Source organism: Euphorbia lathyris, chromosome 5, assembly GCF_963576675.1.
Source record: "Euphorbia lathyris chromosome 5, ddEupLath1.1, whole genome shotgun sequence".
Classification (NCBI taxonomy): domain Eukaryota; kingdom Viridiplantae; phylum Streptophyta; class Magnoliopsida; order Malpighiales; family Euphorbiaceae; genus Euphorbia; species Euphorbia lathyris.
The window spans coordinates 69140926-69160004 of NC_088914.1; the positions used below are offsets into that span (position 1 = coordinate 69140926).

Sequence of the window (19079 nt, forward strand, 5' to 3'; positions counted from 1 at the left end):
ACTCGCTTGTTGCTCGTGTTTGGTTCTTCCTCCGACTTCCTTCGTACGGACCCGATCCCAGAAGGAGATGCCCCCCATCATACACTCTCTCTTAAAAAGAACTTGACCCCAAGTTGCTTGCCACATATTGATGAGACGTGTTCGTTGTGAACGGACCCAAGCCCTCAAATCGAACCAAGGTGTTGTTCGAGATGAATTCAAGGAGTCCACTCCAAATATTGCCGGAATCACCTTCTCCTCACGAGCTTTTCCCCATATCTCCACAAGTGCCTCACCCCGGACTTCATCTTCCGTGGTACTTATCTCCCAATCTCCACCAATATCGAAGGCCCTACCAACATCGAATGGTATGTCTTGACGAAGCTTGTCAAACGGGGCGGGGATTGGAATTCTCATCCCCGTTCCCCGACTAAACAGGGAATCTTCATATCCGCCCCGCGAAAAAAAAAGAGACAAAATTCATCATCGTCCCCGTCCCGCGGAGAATCCCCGATCCTGCGGGTATCCCCGTTTACCCATTTAAAGTTTAAAAGAATATATGAAAAAAGAAATAAATGAAAAGAATAGAGAAAAAAAAGAAAGAAAATAAGAGAATATGATGAACAAATAGATATAGAGTGAAATAGAGGTAAAACATTTGAAATGGATTAATCATAGGTTCAAGTTTTTCTATGCTTATTTTTTATCTTCTATGATTAATAATATGTTATCGGAGATTAAACGGGTAATCCATCGGGAATCCCTACGGGGCACAATACAGGGCGGGTTCGGGGATCCCCGTGGGGCGGGGATACCCTTTCCCATCCCCGTCTTGTCCCTGCTAACGGACACATATTAGTCCCTGTCCCCATCCCATAATAAAACGGGGCGAGGATTTACCCGTGCCATTTACATCCCTAGTAACTAATCAAAAGTCCATATGATGCACAAATTATGGAATTTTGTTATTATTGTTTAAAGAATAATGAACAATTAGATAAATTTTATAGCATTACGCAATATATATAATTATTCACATTAATTTTGTTTTTAAATAAATTAAGTATATTTTTACACTACATAGTTTTTTTAAGGAGCACTAGTACAGAAATGCTCACTTGTGTCGCACCTCTTATGTCGCGTCCGAAGAGAATGCGACACAACAGAGCAACTAGTGTCGCGCGTTCTTTAAACGCGACACGACTAAGTATTCTGTGTCATCACTTGTGTCACGCTTGAAGAGCGTGCGTCACAAATGAGTTACTTCTTGTATCGCCTGTCTTTCAGTGCGACACAAGAGTAAGCTTGTGACGCGCTTTTACTAAAACGACACAAGAAGTGTTTTATTTTTGTGACACGCTTTATAAAAGCGACACAAGTAGTGTGTTATCTTTGTGTCGCTCCTTTCTAAAGTACGACACAACTAATACGAACTACTATTTGAATATAAATATTTTTTCTTCGTATTTTTTCTTAGTTTCTATATATTTCTTAAAAAACTAAAAAATTACAAAAATGATGAAAATTAAATATGTTGTATATATATATATATAAACTTAAAAACTCATTCAATATAAATTAATTAAAAATAAAATAAACTGAAAAATATATACTTAAAGTGTAAAAATGGAGGATCGGACTTAATTAAAAATAAAATGAACTAAAATATAAATACGGAGGTTCGAATCTCTAACCTGTCAAAACATTAGCTAATATCTTACCAATCTGAGCCATTGTGCATATATAATTGGGGTATTTTGTAATTAATTGGGGTGAATTTATAAATAATAAAAAGTTAAGAATAAATTTGGATTTTAGGGTTAAGGGTTGTCATCTGTGCCGCCTCCCATCTTCTTTTTCTCCTTCTCAGAAGAAAGAAACCCTTCCATGGCTTCGTTTTCCATCTTTGATTACTTCGTTCTCCTTTTCGGCTTCAATATCTCATGTCACCGCGACCTGAATCTGACTCATAGCTCACCGAAGCATTTCCTCGAGACTCGAGTTTCATCTGAGATCGGAATGAAAACGACTAGGATCAAACGCGAATTCTTAGAGAGTGTCGATCTAAGCCTCGGAAGCTCCGGAGTTGAAAATAGAGACGGTAATTTGCTGGAACACCTCTCTTTCTCTCTCTTTCTTATTTTGATTTGTTATCTTGTTTTGATTTTCCTTAAATCGGAACTAAGTTCTGTTTCAGTCAAAAAAGAAGAAAATGAACTCGCATAGCATTCACATATCCAAAGGCAAAGACTAAGTGCAGGAGCAAATGGCTAGCTGCGCAGTGAAAGGAGGTTGTCCCACCAATTACATAGCTATTTCCTTATCCAGTCTCCTTGATTTTGTGCGTTTAACCTTTTCTTATTACTATTTTCAAATTCAACTTTACTCTTCTTTCCTGCTTTTGATTTAGCTGAATTATATATGTCTACCTTCTGCTGTGTATTTGATTTGACCTAGATTAAGCCTACTTTGATTATGCTCTTTTACCAAGAATGTTGAGATCATGTTGTGTTTCTTTTTTCTACAATTACATGTTTGACGATATGCCTCAATGAACTGGAGGTTTCTTTTTGTAGTTGCTAGTTTTTTCAAATTACAGTTTAGGGTGGACTGTCACTCTTTTTTCTCCATAAATAAATAATCGAATGACTTGAAGATGTTGTGATGGAAATCCAGAGCAGAGATAAGAGTGCAATTCAGACATGTGCCAGGTAATTTATACAAACGGAGCTTTGGTATGGATCTATATAAGGCGATAAACGAGCTTGTGCTTCGTGTACATCCTGATGAAGATATATATTTGAAGATCAACAACAAAGTTCCTGGTCTTGGAATGAGATTAGATTGCAGTGACCTGAATTTGTTATACCGAGCAACGTAAGTTAATGGAAAAGATGATTGAATATTGTTCAACTTCATTGTAATGATCTTATTAAGTTGTTTATTATGTTTGAATAATGAAGGTATAGGAAAAAAAAAGTAGTAGATGCATATGAGAGTCTGCTACTAGATGTAATAGAAGGAGAAAGAAGTTTGTTTATTAGAAGTGATGAGCTAGATGCAGCATGGTCACTATTTACACCATTGAAAAAGAAGGTTGGTTCTCATTATCTTGCTGCAAAACACAACGTTGGATGGGGAGATGTTAGCATATGCTCTAAATTTTTCATCTTACAAATTAAATAAATATTATTTATTTATTATTGGGCTAAACAATTTATTTCTCTGGTTATTAAAGTTTGTAAATTATGCAAGGTGCTTGAAAATTGTACTAATGTCCCATTTTTTATTTGCTCTTATTCCAGGAAACAATGTGGATGCCCAGCCACATTGTTGCTAAGGAGGAATGTGGAAATATTTTAGGTGTTGTTCCGCTCTATTTTTTAGGTGGAAATATTTATGGTATTGTATATTTTAGCAATTCAAATGCATGCTACATGAGCTGTGAATTAGAATCTAATTGCATTATCATATTAGAATCTATAGCATTCACATTAATGTATTATTAGATCGAAATTCCATGCAAACTATTTGGTATATTTTCAAGCTACCCAATTATACATATGTATATGAAAATTCTCCATTTCATATAGGTTTAACGTTTAAAAGAGGTATCAATTTAGACCTCGATAACGGAACGAGACACGATGTTGATATTACTCTGTTAAGTTTTGTCAATTATACGTGGAGGGAAAGTCAAAACTTAACGGAGTAATAAGAATGACGTGTCCAATCCGTTCTTGAGCCCTAGATTGATACTTTTTTAAACGTTAAGCCTATATTGATACTATTTTGTACATGGTTCTAAATTTATTTCTACAAAAACCATAGGCCTAGTTTGTTACCTTATCCCTTATGAGTGTAATTACTGTTAAATAATTTTCAAAGAATATAAAAGAGACTAATAAAGTAAAAATACTAGCTAGCCATGATTGTTAATACAATGTACGTGTAATTACTGGTAATATTTATGTTTGATTATAGTTCAATATTAGAGCTCCATTCAATCCAAAAAAAATATATATTTTTTTAAAAAATATCAATATTTTGCGTCATGCGTGAGGAAGGAGCGATACAAAGTGTACCAGATTAATCAGGGAGCTTGTGTCGCGCACCCTTGGAGCGCGTCACAAGAGTTATCGCTTTATTGTATCGCGCGTTTAACAAGTGCGACACAACAAATGAGTAGCTTGTGTCGCTCTCAAGAGCGATGCAAAGTTCTTGTGTCGTACCCCTGTTGTGTCGCACAAAAGTGCGACACAACAACATGAAAAAGTGCGACACAAGTAAGCATTTCTGTACTAGTGGAGAAAATCAATAATTAGAGATCAAAAATTCAGTCGCAATTTAGTCTCTAAAGGTGGTTACTGACTGAATTTCATGACGGAATTCATTTAGTCAGTAACTCATTGGTTAGTAACTGGTTAATGACCATTTTCAAAATAATTATTTCATGTTTATCGTAGATGGATAATACATTTAATACTTCACTATTGCATAATCATATTTTCTATATAATATAATTATCAATATTGTCAAATTCAAATATTTTGATTGTATGAGTAAAATTGTCATGATAATTTTTATAATCTAATTCTAAAAAAAAATATCTTTGAATTCACCATTAATTAATTGAAGAATAGAACTGATGAATAAAATAATAATTTTACTAAATTAAAGAACAGAAAAAGTACAAATAGTTTAATTCTATTGTAATGGAGACAAAAAGACAATCAAATAAGATGGATGATTAAGTCATAAGGTGTGAAGCGCAAACCATGAAAATGGAGATCCATATAAAATTGACCTTTAATCTTCATGAATCATATGAAAATCAAATTAGATTTAGAGCCATGCTATGAAACGTTTATTTCATGCTTATTTTTTAGAATGAAATTTCATGAAAAGAATACCAGCATATAATGTCATGTATAAAGCGTTTCAATAATAACCTATATATATATATATATTTTTTGATGGAATAATAACCTATATTATTAATTGAATAAACATTATAGAGAATTAAGTTCTCACATAACTTTTGAGTTTACATGTCATCCATTTTTTAACACTTGTCAAGACTTCAATCACTAATTTGTAGTCTTGTCAAAGTAAAGGTACATTAGGTTATCCTATTAAGAAAAGATAGGTAATGGTTGTACCCGTATGTTTAAAATGTAACATTAAGGTTAGGCTATCAAAACGGGTTTTGGGTCTAAAAGCATAGATGTGATTAAGTAACATATCAAGACAATGTGATGTCATAATCTCATAGGCTACGAGTTACATAAGCGGGATGTTTGTTATAAGGGATATAGGAAATGAGATAGGGATAAAAAAAACACGAGATAAGTTATCCCGTATTTGTTTGGGAGATAGAAGAGTGAGACAGATGAGGGATAAGCCTCTTATCCCTCAAATCCTATACCCAAGACGGAGGTGGTATAAGGAGGTGGGGTTAATTTCTGCGATTTTAATAGGATGAAAAAGTTAATCTTATCCCTCAAATTAATGTTATGTGATGACTTAATCTTATCCCTCAAATTAATAATTCTCAACCATCATATTTTAATCCTTATCCCAACCATTTATCCTTATCCATATCACAACCTTTATTCTTATCCCTATCTCAATAGAATACCAAACATGCCGAAGATGTAATTGGTAAAGAGTTACATACTTAAATAATTTAACTTTAAGTCACTACCAAAATTGGCTTGAAGTTAGATGTATACGATGGATCTTATCCACTAATATCCATTTGTCAAATTTCTTACATTTTTTTTATCACTAACGGTGTAAAACACATGCTTTCTTTAACAATAATAAAATATCATATTTTTTCAAAAAAAAAAAAATCATATTCTTATATTTTCAAATCCATGAAACTAAATAGATTTTTATTGTATTTTTTTCTAAAAAATACAGTTCAATTTTACCATTTTTAAAGTAAACAGCGATAATACTACTGACATAATTCTTTGAAAGAAGGGTAAAATTGAGTAAGAATTTATATTATGGATGTAAAATTGAGTCGTTTTGTATGATAAAGGTAAAATTAATTTTTTTTTCTAATAATTTTATGGATAAAATTGACTTTTTTCCAAAAACTAAGTATGAGAGAGAATATGAAAAAAGAAATAGATCGTATGAAATGCTACGAATTTAAAAGGGGATTGAGATTGGAAAAGCCCATTGTTGAGCCATCTTTCAATCTTGAAAACTTGAGCATCTTCTCCCCAAATATAAGTAATCCTCTCCATGCCTGTGGCATCAGCCATGTAGTACAGTCCATCTCTCCATTTATTATCCTTAATCCATCTGTTAATATATAAAAAAATCACTAAAAAATTACCTAAAAGTCAAACCCAAATAGAATGCAAATTACAGTCGTAGTGCATTCTTAATACTCACACTCAAATTATTCTTGTCAAAAATTGCAATGGGTAGAAAAAATCTAGAACTTACAAACGAAACACATCCAAATCTTCTAAAAAATGCTAACTTACAAACGCAATTTTTGACAAGTATAATTCAAACAAATGAGTCTTGATTCTCAAAATGTTTCATTTTTCTCTACATCATAATGCAATCTTTTGAATAAGAACAAACATAATCCAGAAGACTTGATAGAACCGTTATTCTCCTCACACGTGGTGATATTTTGACATCTCTTGATATGTGACATTTCTTAAAGTTTTTTTTCCCCACAAAAGTTTTTTTATATGGAAATTATTAATTAAAAAAAAAAACAAATCCGAAACTGAAATCTATTAGGTTCAAGTATCAAAATATAGTCACTTATCAATAAAATTTTGTTAATTCGTCTAAACTGGGTGAAATTTCAACAATTGAAATAGATCAGACTCAAAGGACAAAATTTGCTAACGGGCAAAGCACAGCAGGATGCAAATATAACATTACTAATTAATGATGTTTATTCAACTGATAATAGCTCCTCATTCAAATGAAAACAAATAAAATACAAAGTTAAATCCAGTTAGAAATCTAAAACCAACCCAAACTAAAATGTTCATACTCTGTCTTAGATTGTTATTTAGAAAAGCATAATGCACTTTTAAGTTTACTAATCAATCTCATTCTAATACTCTTCTTAGCCCTATTAGCCCTATTCTCATGTGCACGCTTTGAAATTCCTCTTTCCCCTTTTTCAATCTTACCATCTTCTCTCATAATGCTTTTTTCCTTTCTAATCTCTTCTGAAAGCTTCTTCATTTTGTCTAACTCATGTTCTAGGTATTGGATCCGTGAACCGGTGGAGCTCATTTCTTCCTTCAGTTTAGATGCTGCATCCCTGTGAAGAATTGAGTTTACAGTTGTTGCAGTATTATCGGGATCGGAGGTTGTGGCGGCGACTAGTTTCCGGCGGCTCTTTTGCTGCTCGTTTAACATTACTCGGACTATGAATCTTAGTGGAAGCTTGGGGTTTTGGACTACGTGTAGGAGGAGGTGAGGGGATAGCTTTTCAAAGTCTATGAAATTACATATCTCCATCTTCTGTTCCTCTCCTATCTTCCCCTTATGTTGCTGCAAAAAAATGAAAATCATAAGTTAAACAAAAGTAAATCCAAACTTGAATTCAATATTTGGAAGTGCAGAATTTAGGATTAATGTATGGAATGGTCCAAATTTAACCTAAACGTTTCTGAAAATTTAACTCTCTGTTGTATATTCCAAACACCAATTATATCTAAGATATTTAGAGGGTGTTTGGTATTCTATTTGGATAGAAATAGGGATAAAGATAAGAATTATTATTCAATATTTGGTATGTTGGATAGGGATATGGATAAAATAATACATTTTACTATTTTAATTTTATTTAAACTGCATAACATTAATTTGAGGGACAAGATAAACTTTTTCATCCTATTAAAATTGCAGGAGTTATCCCACCTCCTTGTACCATAAGAAATATGATTTGAGGGATAAGATAAACTCATATCCAGACTTTTATTTCCCTAATCTATCTCTAAAACAAATAATCTATCTCTAAAACAAATATGAAATAAGTTGTCTCAATATTTTTATTCTATCCCGGTGTCTTTATCCCCTAACAAACACTCAGTTAATGTGTTATTAACACGGTTACAACAAAAACACACGTAAAGAATAAATTACCTGAATGTAAAGATCGACCATCCTGTACAGCAAGTCGTGGCTAGTGAACCTGCAATTCATAGCATCAGCCACGATTTCAAATTCCTCCGCGTCCAAATTCAAAACATCGTCCACAATTCCGTCCATCTCTTCATCATGGCCGACCCAATCCAATGCCTCAATGCATCTACTCAACAGAAACGCGGTCGTCTCAGCCTCCGGAAGCAACCGCAAACACGAACGCACAACTATTTGCTTCACCTCCAGGCTACCGGCGATCACTCGCCTGAAGTAGGTCTCTGTTATCTGTTTTAAATTCTCTCCCGCCTTACTTTTTGTCTCCGTCATCCCAAGCAACTCCGCAGCCGTCCTCAGCGCCACTACATTGAATGGTGATAGGGCAAAATCAATGCCGTAACAGAAGTTTGCGACGAGAGTGAATGTTTCGGCTGTTATATTTAACGGAAGCGTTATTCTGGAGAGTGCCCTTAATTGACGTTTCAAATATGAACTCTTCGTTGTTAAGACGTCCTGCAAAAAAGAAAGTAAAAGAAGAAAATTACCTACCTTTGATAAGGAAATTGCAAGGTTTTTTTTTTTTTTTTTAAATTATGCAAAGGAAATACAAGTTGTTACACACAAATTTAGGAGATATACTGTATTTGACCAATCAATGATTAAATTAAAATATTTTAGGTGTCTTTTTCTAAAAAAAAATTAAAGTTTTTATACACGAAATCAATTGAGGATGAACTGACCTTATGCAGATGGAAGCATTTTCCTTGAACATATATGAATACGTCTACCTCTTGTCCTGTAAAGAGTGACCTTCAAATACATAACATTATATAATTAAAAAATAGAAACAATTATTTAATTATATGAAAGAAAAAAAATATATATATACCATGAGGAGGCCGTGGAATGAAGGGATATCGGAGGAGAGGAAAGAGAAGGAGATGAAGAATATTCTGAATCATCTTCTTCATAGATAGTATCACCAACCACCAAATCTTCTTTTCTCATTTTTCGATGAATCTAATAAACCTTTAGATCAACGGTACAAACCGAAGAAGAAGTTTATGAGGCTTGATAAAATCAAATTCTTAAGACAGATTAGGATACAACAGAAACCAAAGTCAAACTCTAATCGTGGATACCGAATTATCACAAAAAGAATCAAGAAATAGGATAAACAAATTGAAACAGAAGTTGTGAGAACTTAACAAAATTTGACAGTGATAAAAAGAATTCAGATAGATGAAACTATCAATGTGTTTGGAATTGGCCAAATCACTCTTATAGTAGATTGTTGGAATGTTGTTTAATTCACATTAATTAAAATCAATGGAACCGCTAAAACGTTTACAAATTAATAATTAACGTTAATTTCATTTAATTAAATTAATGAGATTTATTTCTCTGGTAACCACTATTCAATTTTTATATATTGTTAATAGATTACAAAAAAAAACATGATTTTTAGTTTTTTTTTTATATATTAACATTTGCTAATGTGTCACTCTTAGAAAGAATTTTTTAAATTAAGCTTTTAAATAGATATAGAGATAGATTTTCTTATAGAGAATTTGTTTATTATGGAAAAATGTGAACTTTGGTGTTAATTTATCCTCTATTTCCCATTTTTCAACCTAGATATAACGTAACTATTCAAAAAATCCAAAGTCCATATGACATAGATTATGAAATATGATGTAGATTATTTCGGATTAGTTTTAATCATACACTAATAAAGAGGTTCTTCTTTAACTAAACTAGAAAAAGTTAGTCCTGAAGTTTTACAGCTAAATCGTAAGGAAATCAAAGATCCTCCATTGTTAAAGGTTTCAAACCTTAACAAAAACCTCAAGAAGAAGAAGATATAATTTGATTTGATAAAAGTTAAACATTACAAAGAGAAAGAGATGAATTTATATCACCTCAAAACCTAGTTGACAAATTACAATAAAGGGAAAATTACATAATTAATTAAAAGGGTAAAGATAAGGATAGATTGAGGTAATAGTAAAGAGGTGGCATGGTTGTAAATATTAAGTGACATGGATTGTAATTAGGGAGTGCATAGTTGTAAAGGCTTTTTACTCCACATGGATCACTCATACTCCACGCGGAGCGTGGGATTAAGTCAAGCAGTGCGTGAGACTATTATTGGCCTCTTTACTCACTTGATTGTCCGTGCTTGGTTTCTCCTCCGACTTCCCTCGTCCGGACCCGATCCTTAAGGGAGATGCTCCGCATCAAAATATTTTTATTATTGTTTAAAAAATAATGAATAATTAGATAAATTTTATAACATTTACACAATATATATAATACTTCACATTTATTTTAGTATTACATTTTAGAAAATAGTTTTATGAATTAATTCATATTAATGACAATTTATATCAGTGTGACCACTAAAAGGTTTTACAAAATTAATAATTAACATTAAATTTTATTTAATAATATTAACGACTCTTCAAAGTTTATATATTGTTAACAGATTATTGTAAAGAAAATATTGATTTTTTTTTTAATTTTATACATTTGCCATATATAGATTTTCTTAGAAAGAATTTGTTTACATTTTCCAATTGTGAACTTTGATGTTAATGTATGGTCTATTACCCATTTTTCGACAAAGATATGAAGTAACTAGTTAAACCCCTAGAAAATGGTAACTGTGAACTTTGATGTTAATGTATGGTCTATCACCCACTTTGATGTTAATGTATGGTCTATTACCCATGGTCTATAGATTCTTCAGTCGTGCGGTAGAATAGTCAAACCCCTAGAAAAAAAATCTCAAAATCCAATAACTAATCCCTCAAACACTCGTTTTCAAAAGCCATGGCTGAACATGACTTTTGAAAGAAAAGTTCAGGTGCCATGAGAATAGATATGTGAAGACATAATTGTCTAAGTTATTTGAGATTTTGGGAGTATTTTGGTTTAATTTGAAAATTATAGTATGTACTTTGAAATTGAATTCCAAAACTCTTCATTACTCTCTTCAAACATAGAAGAAACCATAATCAAGATACAACAAACAAAACCAAAGAAGAAAAGGAAAGAAAAATTGTAAATGGCAAGACGAGAACCTCATGAGAAGAAAATACAAAAGAAGAAATGTCAGGCAAGAAGAAAGGAAAATCAGAGAGGGAGGAACCCTTTCCTTCTGTCCTCTTACGAGCCTGCTAAGATGTGGCGCACACCAAATGCAACATCAGACTGTAAACTCATTTAATACCAGGGCTATTGGGACATAATGAAAATCCAAGGGCCAATCAAGCTTTTTTTTAGGATGTATTAAGCCAAAAAAACAATGGTATACACAGTAAGGAGCACATTTCCTCTGGTACCAAACTTAACAATTTATCCCATAGAAGCTAAATGAAACAATCATAGAAATTTTGCAAGTTGAATTTGATAAAAACATTGAGCTAGGCAAGTGTTTTAGAATATATTCACTAAATGTGTAATTATTAGACTAAACGAAGCTTTCAGTTCAAAGTTATATTTACCACCAAATAAGTAAAACGATGACAAAACTACACCTCTCTACTAATCACTCACAAGTTCAACTGTAAACAATTGAGGGGAAAAAACACTAAAAGGGTCACTAAGTTCATCTCTTCATCCTATCAATAGTAGATGAAAATTGCCCATATCAAGAACCAATTTTCTTATCAAAGTCCAAGAAAACATTAAACCAATGTAAGCAATACATCTAGCTTCAGTTCTAAGGTTATGATATTTCCAGGGGATAGAACAGAGCGATTATATTATTGCAGAAATACTGCAAATTTCGCTGAGACGCTTTAAAATAACCAAAAAATAAATAAACAAAACTAGTGTGCAAGTATATCATAAATATGCAAATGATGATCTTGTAGATCAATTCCAGATACATGACAAACGAAAATGTACTAAAATACTTTGCCTAGACTGGTAATGTGAACTATTTTCATGAATTATAATCTAACAAACCCAATCATTTCACAAAAATCAAAACAAACACATCATAATACCAAATATTAGAACCTGCGGTAAGCAATCCATTTTACTTTCAATTCTAAAAACTTGTGACAATCAGCATATTGATAGCAAACCATGAACAGAGTTTAGATAATTGAAACTGAAAAAACACTTCCATAAAACTATACTTGATAGTCAATGCCAAGCAGATGCAAATCAATTAAGCTAGCAGAATCAGTACAATGATTTGCCCAAACCTAGTAACATAACAGAGCAAGACACACTTGTGCCCTTTTAATCATGCAAACACAGCCGAAAATTCAATCGAATAACTGCTCGCACCAACTAAATGCAAAATCCCTACCCCCAACTATAAATAGTAAACCTAATAAAAATCCCAGCCACAACAAAAAAACAAAACCCTTTAGATTTTCCAATGCATCATTACATAAATTCTGTAAAAGCACAAAGCTTCATCTCGTTTTACATTTAGAAACAAAAGCTTTATCGATAAAAGATCAGAGACACAACCAACAAGCTGAGCCCAATTCTCATTCTCAAACATGATAAACCAAATATTAATTTACAAACTCATTGCATACGACATATAAAATAAAGCTTAGACAATTAATAATACTACAGAAACGAAGCAAATTGCAGCATAAAGGCCAAACAAGACACCAACGCTAATTAAAAAACTCAAATCAAATCAAATTATAAGCTCAGTAAGGAAAATATTAGAAATAACCTCATCAAATTCCACGTCCACAGAAAATTTAAAGACTTAATATCCTTCAATCCAAAACATAAAGGTACGAATAATATCAAAAACGCTCTTAGGCATCCTATCATTGAATTTAAAGTGACAAACATCACCTTAAGGTTTTCAAAATTAAAACTAATCGACATTCTGCATGATATCCTCCGCCGTGAACTTGGTGCCCTTGTCTTTGTCAGCGGCGGCACGACCCTTGGCCTTGCGGTCAAGCAGCGACTTCCTGTCCTTGTCAAGGCGGAGCTTGGTGATGACGCATTTGGAAGGGTTGATTCCGACATTGACTGTGGAACCATTCACCTTCTCCCTTGTGATGCGCTCGATGTGGATCACCCACTTCCGACGGTAGACCTGGACTACCTTACCTTCCCGGCCCTTGTAAGTACCGCGAACAACCTGTACCTCATCGTCCTTGCGGACAGGCATAGATCGGACGTTGTATTTCTGACGGAGATCGGTGGAGAGGGGGGCGCTCATGAGTATCCGGCGCACCGAAGAAGGGGCTGTAAAGTGAGCCTTACGGTTCTTGCGCCGGGAAGAAGAAACCCTAGGATTGTACTTCATTGTGCCGGTGTGTGGTGGTGACTGCTGCAGCTAGGGTTTTGGAAACAGATATAATGAGCAAAGGGAATTCGAAGTGAAGGGTTCTGACAAAATATAGTGGGGAACTAGGGTTTTCTAGGTTTTGTGTGTTTAGGCTTTGTGGCCCAACTCTTTCTAGGCTTTCTTGGACTGGGCCTCAAGTCTAGCTTTAACATTCTATCAAAAAGTAGAGAAAATTATACGGGTTAAATACATAAATATCATAATTAAGTAGAAAATTTCATATTACCAAACTTAATTCTTAACCTATCATTATTCTCTATATGATTTTATACCATAATTTAAAAATTCTAGACTTCAATTCATAAATTATGAACCCTAAAAAATATATTGTAAACTTCTAATTTATAAATTTCAATCTTTAAAATATATTAAAAGTACCAATTATACTAGTTTGACATAATCAAAAATTATGATTTGACATAGTTGTAAATAGTTTTTAAAAAAGGAATTTCTGTGTAATTTTCCCAAATTATTCAGGAACTCAGTTTTGGATTTTATTTTACAATGGCCTAATACTCTTCCAACCCTTTTAACTTATCCAAATTAGTCATTTTACCCCTCCAACTCATCGAATGTCATATTTACTCCCTTAACTCCATAAAAATAGTATTTTTCACCCTCTTAACTTGTCCAAATTGGTCATTTTACCCCTCCCCAACTCATCAAATGTCCTATTTACCTCTCTAACTTCATAAAAGTGGTATTTCTCACCCCTTATGATCCTATTTACCCATTAACTACATAAAAGTGGTATTTCTTACCCATTTATATTGCAAAATTAATAGGACTTATTCAAATGAGTTTGAATTTTTTTTTTAATATCAACTTTTTTATTTTCTTTTAATTTGATAATTATATTGATTCCTTCATGTGTTTATTACAATAATATTGTATTACAATAATTAGATAATCAAAATTTAACTAGCCAAAAAAGTTGAAAAGAGAATGAATAAATAAAAGATACAAATAACAAAAACATTAATATAAACAAGTTAAATACATTATATGTAAGGATAATGTATCAAAATAAGCCTATGGTTTTTAGGGAAGTATCAATTTAGGTTCCACGTACAAAATAATACTAATATAGGTTTAATGTTTAAAAAACGGTACCAATTTAGGTCTCGATAACGGATTGTAAGGGGTGAGAAATACCACGTTTATGGAGTTAAGGGGGTAAATAGGACATTCTATAAGTTGAAGGGGTAAATGGACAAGTTGAGAGGGTGAGAAGTACCACTTTTATGGAGTTAATGGGGGTAAATAGGATATTCGATGAGTTGAGGAGATAAAATGACCAATTTAGACAAGTTAAGGAGACTGAAGTAGCATTAGACCTTTTACAATTAACTATCCTTTTTTTTAATATTATCATAGGTATTTATTTTAATAGGGTAAAATCAGATTTTATTCAAATATTTTTAATTTTATCAAATTAGTAATTATCTAATTTTTTATATTTTTAAATTAAATTTTTCAAAATTCCGTTTCCACTCTTTCCTTCTCCTTACAGTTTTTTTTTCTACCATTTTCCCTTTCTCTGCATATCACCTTGATCCACTGCATTTTTTTTGTTTGGTTACCTGCCTCTTTACTTTTTCCTAATCTCTTCCTATTCTAAATATAATCTGTGTTTTTTTTTTGTTTTCTTTAATTTTCCTTTATTTTGTTTTCTGAATTTTTTTTAATCTTCTGCATAGATAAGTTTGTCTTTCAATTTGTATAATCTATCTTCACAGTTTCCTGTTTTTGTGGTTCTTCTTACATTTGCACTATTAATTGAGATTGACTTCGGATTATATGATATAAAGAGGAGAATTGAAATCAAAGTGGAAAGGAAAATCATCAGAAACATAGAACTAAAAAAACTTCTAAAAAAATATAAGATAAAGAATCTACTCCTTCCAAAGATGTTTAACATATGAATTAGAAAATTTAAGATGGGTATAAGATGCTTTTAAATTTCAACTTTATCTCGAAAAGAATTCGTCAAGATAGATTAGAGAAGTATCAAATTTTATCTGGATACGTTCAAAAGAATCTTCATGGAAATTGAATTTATGAAAAAGTAGAATAGTAGAAATAAGGACACCTAAGAATTATAACATCTCAGTTTTCTTGAAGCTATTGAAAAAATGAGCAAAATAATAAGTCAAATTTTAAGATTGAGATGGTTTCATGGAGAATTTAATCATTATGTTGAAAATGATAGATGTTGTAAACAAGCGGATAGTTGAAGCAAAAACAAAAATGTCAATAAAGAAATGAAGAAGGAAGGACGGTTAATGGGGATTAGTAATATTTTTTATTGAATATTTTGGTAAGAAATATCTTTTCTTCAACCAAAAGATATAACAGTTAATTGATATGGATATTTGGTGATATTTATAGAATAAGGGCCCGTTTGTTTTACCTACTGTTTGCTGTTGCTGTTTGTTGTTTGCTATTTGCCGTTACGGTTTGCTGTTTGCTGTTGTCATTTGCTGTTACGGTTTGCTGTTTGCTGTTACGCTTTTGCTGTTTGCTTTTTGAAAAAGCTGCTTTTCCAAAAAGCAGAGATTCTCTGCTTTAGTCCCTTGCCAGAGCCTCTCAGTGTTGTGATGTCCATCTCGTGGGATGGAGCAGGCCAAGAGAGGGGGTTGTGAAGCTGAATACTGATGGTTCCTGCCTCAGTAACGGTAAGATTGCGGCTGGAGGTGTGCTTAGAGATGTAGGGGGCGTCTGGCTTTCTGGGTTCTCCCAGAATTTAGGGTTGGGTTCTTCCTTTTCTGCGGAGCTCTGGGCTATTCTTACTGGAATCAATCTTGCTAAAAGACTGGGTGTTAAGAGGCTCTCTGTGGAGTCTGATAATTTGGAAGCAATCAAAATGATTTCTGAGAATCATTCTATGGGTCTTAACAGTCGCAACCTCATCAAAGCTATTATAAGGCTTTGCTCCTCCTTTGAGTTCGTAGAGTTCAGACACATTTTTAGAGAGCAGAATCGTGTTGCTGATCGCTTGGCGGCGGCGGGCCATGAAGGGACGTTAGGCGTTACTACCCTTCCTGTTTCCCCTAGTTTCATCTCTCATCTTCTCTTAGAAGATAGGATTGGGGTTAGCTTCCCTAGGCTAATTCCTGGGTAGTTTGTTGTTATTCGTTTTTCTTTTCCTTTTCTACCAAAAAAAAAAAAGAGATTCTCTGCTTTTATAAAAGGGTGCTTTTCAGGTGTGAAATGCAAACAGGAGGTCACTAACCAAACACCTAATGCTGCTTTTCAGATTTAAAAGGCAAACAGGAGATCACTAACCAAACACCTAAAACTCTCCCTTTTGAAATGAAAAGGCAAACAGGAGCATGAAAAGTAGTAACCAAACGGACCCTAAGTTTACTTATTTGACAAACGAATAAATGACATTTATATGAGATAATTGGAAATTTTTACAACAAACATGAGTTTTATGTAACAAACTCTGAAAATATTTGGATTGGTTACATAAAAGAGTAAATTACACAATACTTAGGATTAACAAATTATTTATAAGTGTCTCAAACTCTTAAACAAATTTATTTAAATGTTAAATTTGGTGGTGGTGAATCTTTTAGCCTGTTGGTTAAGAGCTTAACTATGATCGTAGAGGTCATGGGTTCGAATCACATGGGTGGGGTGGGTTGAGGGTTTTCCGTAATTATAAATAAAAATTTGACAAAAACAAAAATAAGATTATGATATTAATACACAAAAACGATTTTCATAATTATAAATAAAAATTAAAATCTGATTTATTCTAAGTTTGTCAGATAAGTAAACTTATTCTATAAGTATCACCTAATATCCATGGCAATTAAAAAATACTACTAATCCCCTTCATTTCTTCTGCCTCAACCACATACTTGTTTACAACATCTATGATTTTCAACATAATGACTAAATTCTCGTGAAATTCATCTCAATCTCTTAAAATTTGACTTATTGTTTTGCTCATTTTTTCAATGGCTTCAAGAAAATTGAGACTTCTTAGGTGTCCTTACTTCTACGATTCTACCTTTTCATAAATTTAATTTCCATGAAAAGTCTTTTGAATGTATCCATATAAAATTTGGTGCTTCTCTTTTTTTTTTTTTTTTGGTAGGACAAGGAAAAGAAAAGAAAAACAAAACCAAAAAACTAGCTAGGGATTAGCCTAGGGAAGCTAACCCCCACCCCCCATCTTCGAAAAGAAGAGAAGAAAGAAAAGCAGGAGGATAAGAAAGAGTCGAGACGCCCAACAAACCCTCATGACCAGCAGCCGCCAAGCGATCCGCAACCCTATTTTGCTCTCTGAAGACATGGCTAAATTCAATGAAATCAAATGAAGAGCAGAGCCTTCTAATAGCTTTGATAAGATTTCGGCTATTTAAGCAAATAGTATTGGACTCGGAAATCATTTTAATGGCCTCAAGGTTGTCTGACTCAACAGACAACTTCTTTAAACCCAGATTCTTGGCAAGCTTTAGGCCAGAGAAAATCCCCCAAAGCTCAGCAGAGAAGGAGGAACCCAAGCCCAGGTTCTGGGTAAACCCAGACACCCAGGCGCCCCCATCATCCCTAAGAACACCTCCTGCAGCAATCTTGCCATCTTTTAAGCAGGAACCATCCGTATTAAGCTTCACCAGCCCTTCTCTTAGCCTACTCCAACCAAGGAGTTGAACATCCTTCTTCTGGGTTAACCTAACAAGTGAGTCTCCTTTGAAGCTATCAGTTATATTTAGAACTTTTTCCGAGAAGAAACTAGGTTAGGAATAAAAACAGATTTCTTCCCAAAAATTTCCTCATTCCTCCACTTCCAAATCTGGTGGCAGATAATCGCAAAGACAATATCCCCATGCTCAAGGTTGGCTAATAACTTCCCACTAACGCCACCAGAAAACCAATCTGACTCAGAGTGAGCCAAGAAGGGAGACAGAAGGTGGTTAGGGAGAACTTTACTCCACACCTCTTTACTCCTAGAACAGTCCCTAAGAGCATGGCACACGGTTTCAACATGACCTCTGCATCTGCTACAAGCGCCTGAAGCCACCAGATGCCGTCTATTTCTGTCTAAATTGGTGAGCAGCCTCTCTTTAACACCAAGCCACAGAAAGCTCCTAATACGGTAAGGGATTTTTAAGGCCCAAATGCTTTTCCAAATTTCAGAATGAGGGCCCGTCCCGCTTTGGTTAAAAGCTTCAAAGGCAGATTTGCAGGAATATGCCCCACTATTAGTTAAGGCCCAACAATGATTATCCTTATCCTCCTCCTTGTTACTAATCTTCACCCCTCTAATTCTTAGGAGCATATCCAGACTCAAATAAGCATCAAATTTAGACCAAATCCAATCCCCCTCAGAATCAACCACATCAGCAATTTTCCAATTAAGGGAATTACTAGGCGGAGGAGAGGTACACGCATCTAATAAGGATTTATCTCCAATCCAGATATCGTTCCAGAAGCTGATGGACTTCCCATTTCCCACATTCCAGCCAATCCCAAAGCAAAACTCTGAAAACACAGAACTAAGCCCTTTCCAAAGGAAAGAACAATTGACAACTCTCTCCTTGGGACCTCCAAAAATCTTATCCTTCCGATACTTCCCACAAAGAAGACGGACCCAAAGAGA

The 19079-nt window shown here is 33.6% G+C and overlaps 3 protein-coding genes across 6 annotated transcripts; 1 reads left to right on the top strand and 2 right to left on the bottom strand.

Annotated features, from left to right (window-relative positions):
- The first annotated feature begins 1763 nt into the window (after positions 1-1763).
- On the top strand, positions 1764-3529 carry LOC136228752 (glucose-6-phosphate 1-dehydrogenase, chloroplastic-like). Of its 4 annotated transcripts, XM_066017222.1 has the most exons (5): positions 1782-2080; positions 2177-2270; positions 2656-2856; positions 2943-3075; positions 3285-3529. In XM_066017222.1, exons 3-5 carry the CDS (start codon positions 2717-2719, stop codon positions 3486-3488), a joined length of 477 nt encoding a protein of 158 aa, XP_065873294.1. In that variant the 5' UTR covers positions 1782-2080; positions 2177-2270; positions 2656-2716; the 3' UTR covers positions 3489-3529. The 4 variants fall into 4 exon arrangements, 3 of the variants coding, with proteins under 3 accessions (XP_065873293.1, XP_065873291.1, XP_065873294.1); XM_066017221.1 differs by having other exon boundaries at positions 1781-2320; XM_066017219.1 differs by having other exon boundaries at positions 1781-2080; positions 2166-2856.
- Positions 3530-7032: 3503 nt separating this feature from the next.
- Positions 7033-9152, bottom strand: LOC136229862 (BTB/POZ domain-containing protein At3g49900-like). Its single transcript, XM_066018738.1, has 4 exons — positions 9008-9152; positions 8859-8928; positions 8122-8631; positions 7033-7527 (listed from the first exon to the last, which is right to left on the bottom strand). Exons 1-4 carry the CDS (start codon positions 9124-9126, stop codon positions 7033-7035), a joined length of 1194 nt encoding a protein of 397 aa, XP_065874810.1. The 5' UTR covers positions 9127-9152.
- A 3664-nt stretch (positions 9153-12816) lies between these two features.
- Positions 12817-13509, bottom strand: LOC136231205 (large ribosomal subunit protein uL24z). Its single transcript, XM_066020521.1, has one exon. It carries the CDS (start codon positions 13418-13420, stop codon positions 12980-12982), a length of 441 nt encoding a protein of 146 aa, XP_065876593.1. The 5' UTR covers positions 13421-13509; the 3' UTR covers positions 12817-12979.
- Positions 13510-19079: the final 5570 nt, after the last annotated feature.

What these genes read in the sequence shown, in the direction of transcription:
- LOC136228752 (XM_066017221.1), top strand. Translation starts at nt 2,717, where the DNA reads ATGGATCTATATAAGGCGATAAACGAGCTTGTGCTTCGTGTACATCCT. An exon ending in AATTTGTTATACCGAGCAAC is followed by an intron (nt 2,857 to 2,942) that starts GTAAGTTAATGG and finishes TGAATAATGAAG; the next exon opens with GTATAGGAAAAAAAAAGTAG. An exon ending in TTACACCATTGAAAAAGAAG is followed by an intron (nt 3,076 to 3,284) that starts GTTGGTTCTCAT and finishes CTCTTATTCCAG; the next exon opens with GAAACAATGTGGATGCCCAG.
- LOC136229862 (XM_066018738.1), bottom strand. Translation starts at nt 9,126, where the DNA reads ATGAGAAAAGAAGATTTGGTGGTTGGTGATACTATCTATGAAGAAGAT. An exon ending in CATTCCACGGCCTCCTCATG is followed by an intron (nt 8,929 to 9,007) that starts GTATATATATAT and finishes ATGTATTTGAAG; the next exon opens with GTCACTCTTTACAGGACAAG. An exon ending in TGGTCGATCTTTACATTCAG is followed by an intron (nt 7,528 to 8,121) that starts GTAATTTATTCT and finishes ATTTTTTTGCAG; the next exon opens with CAACATAAGGGGAAGATAGG.
- LOC136231205 (XM_066020521.1), bottom strand. Translation starts at nt 13,420, where the DNA reads ATGAAGTACAATCCTAGGGTTTCTTCTTCCCGGCGCAAGAACCGTAAG.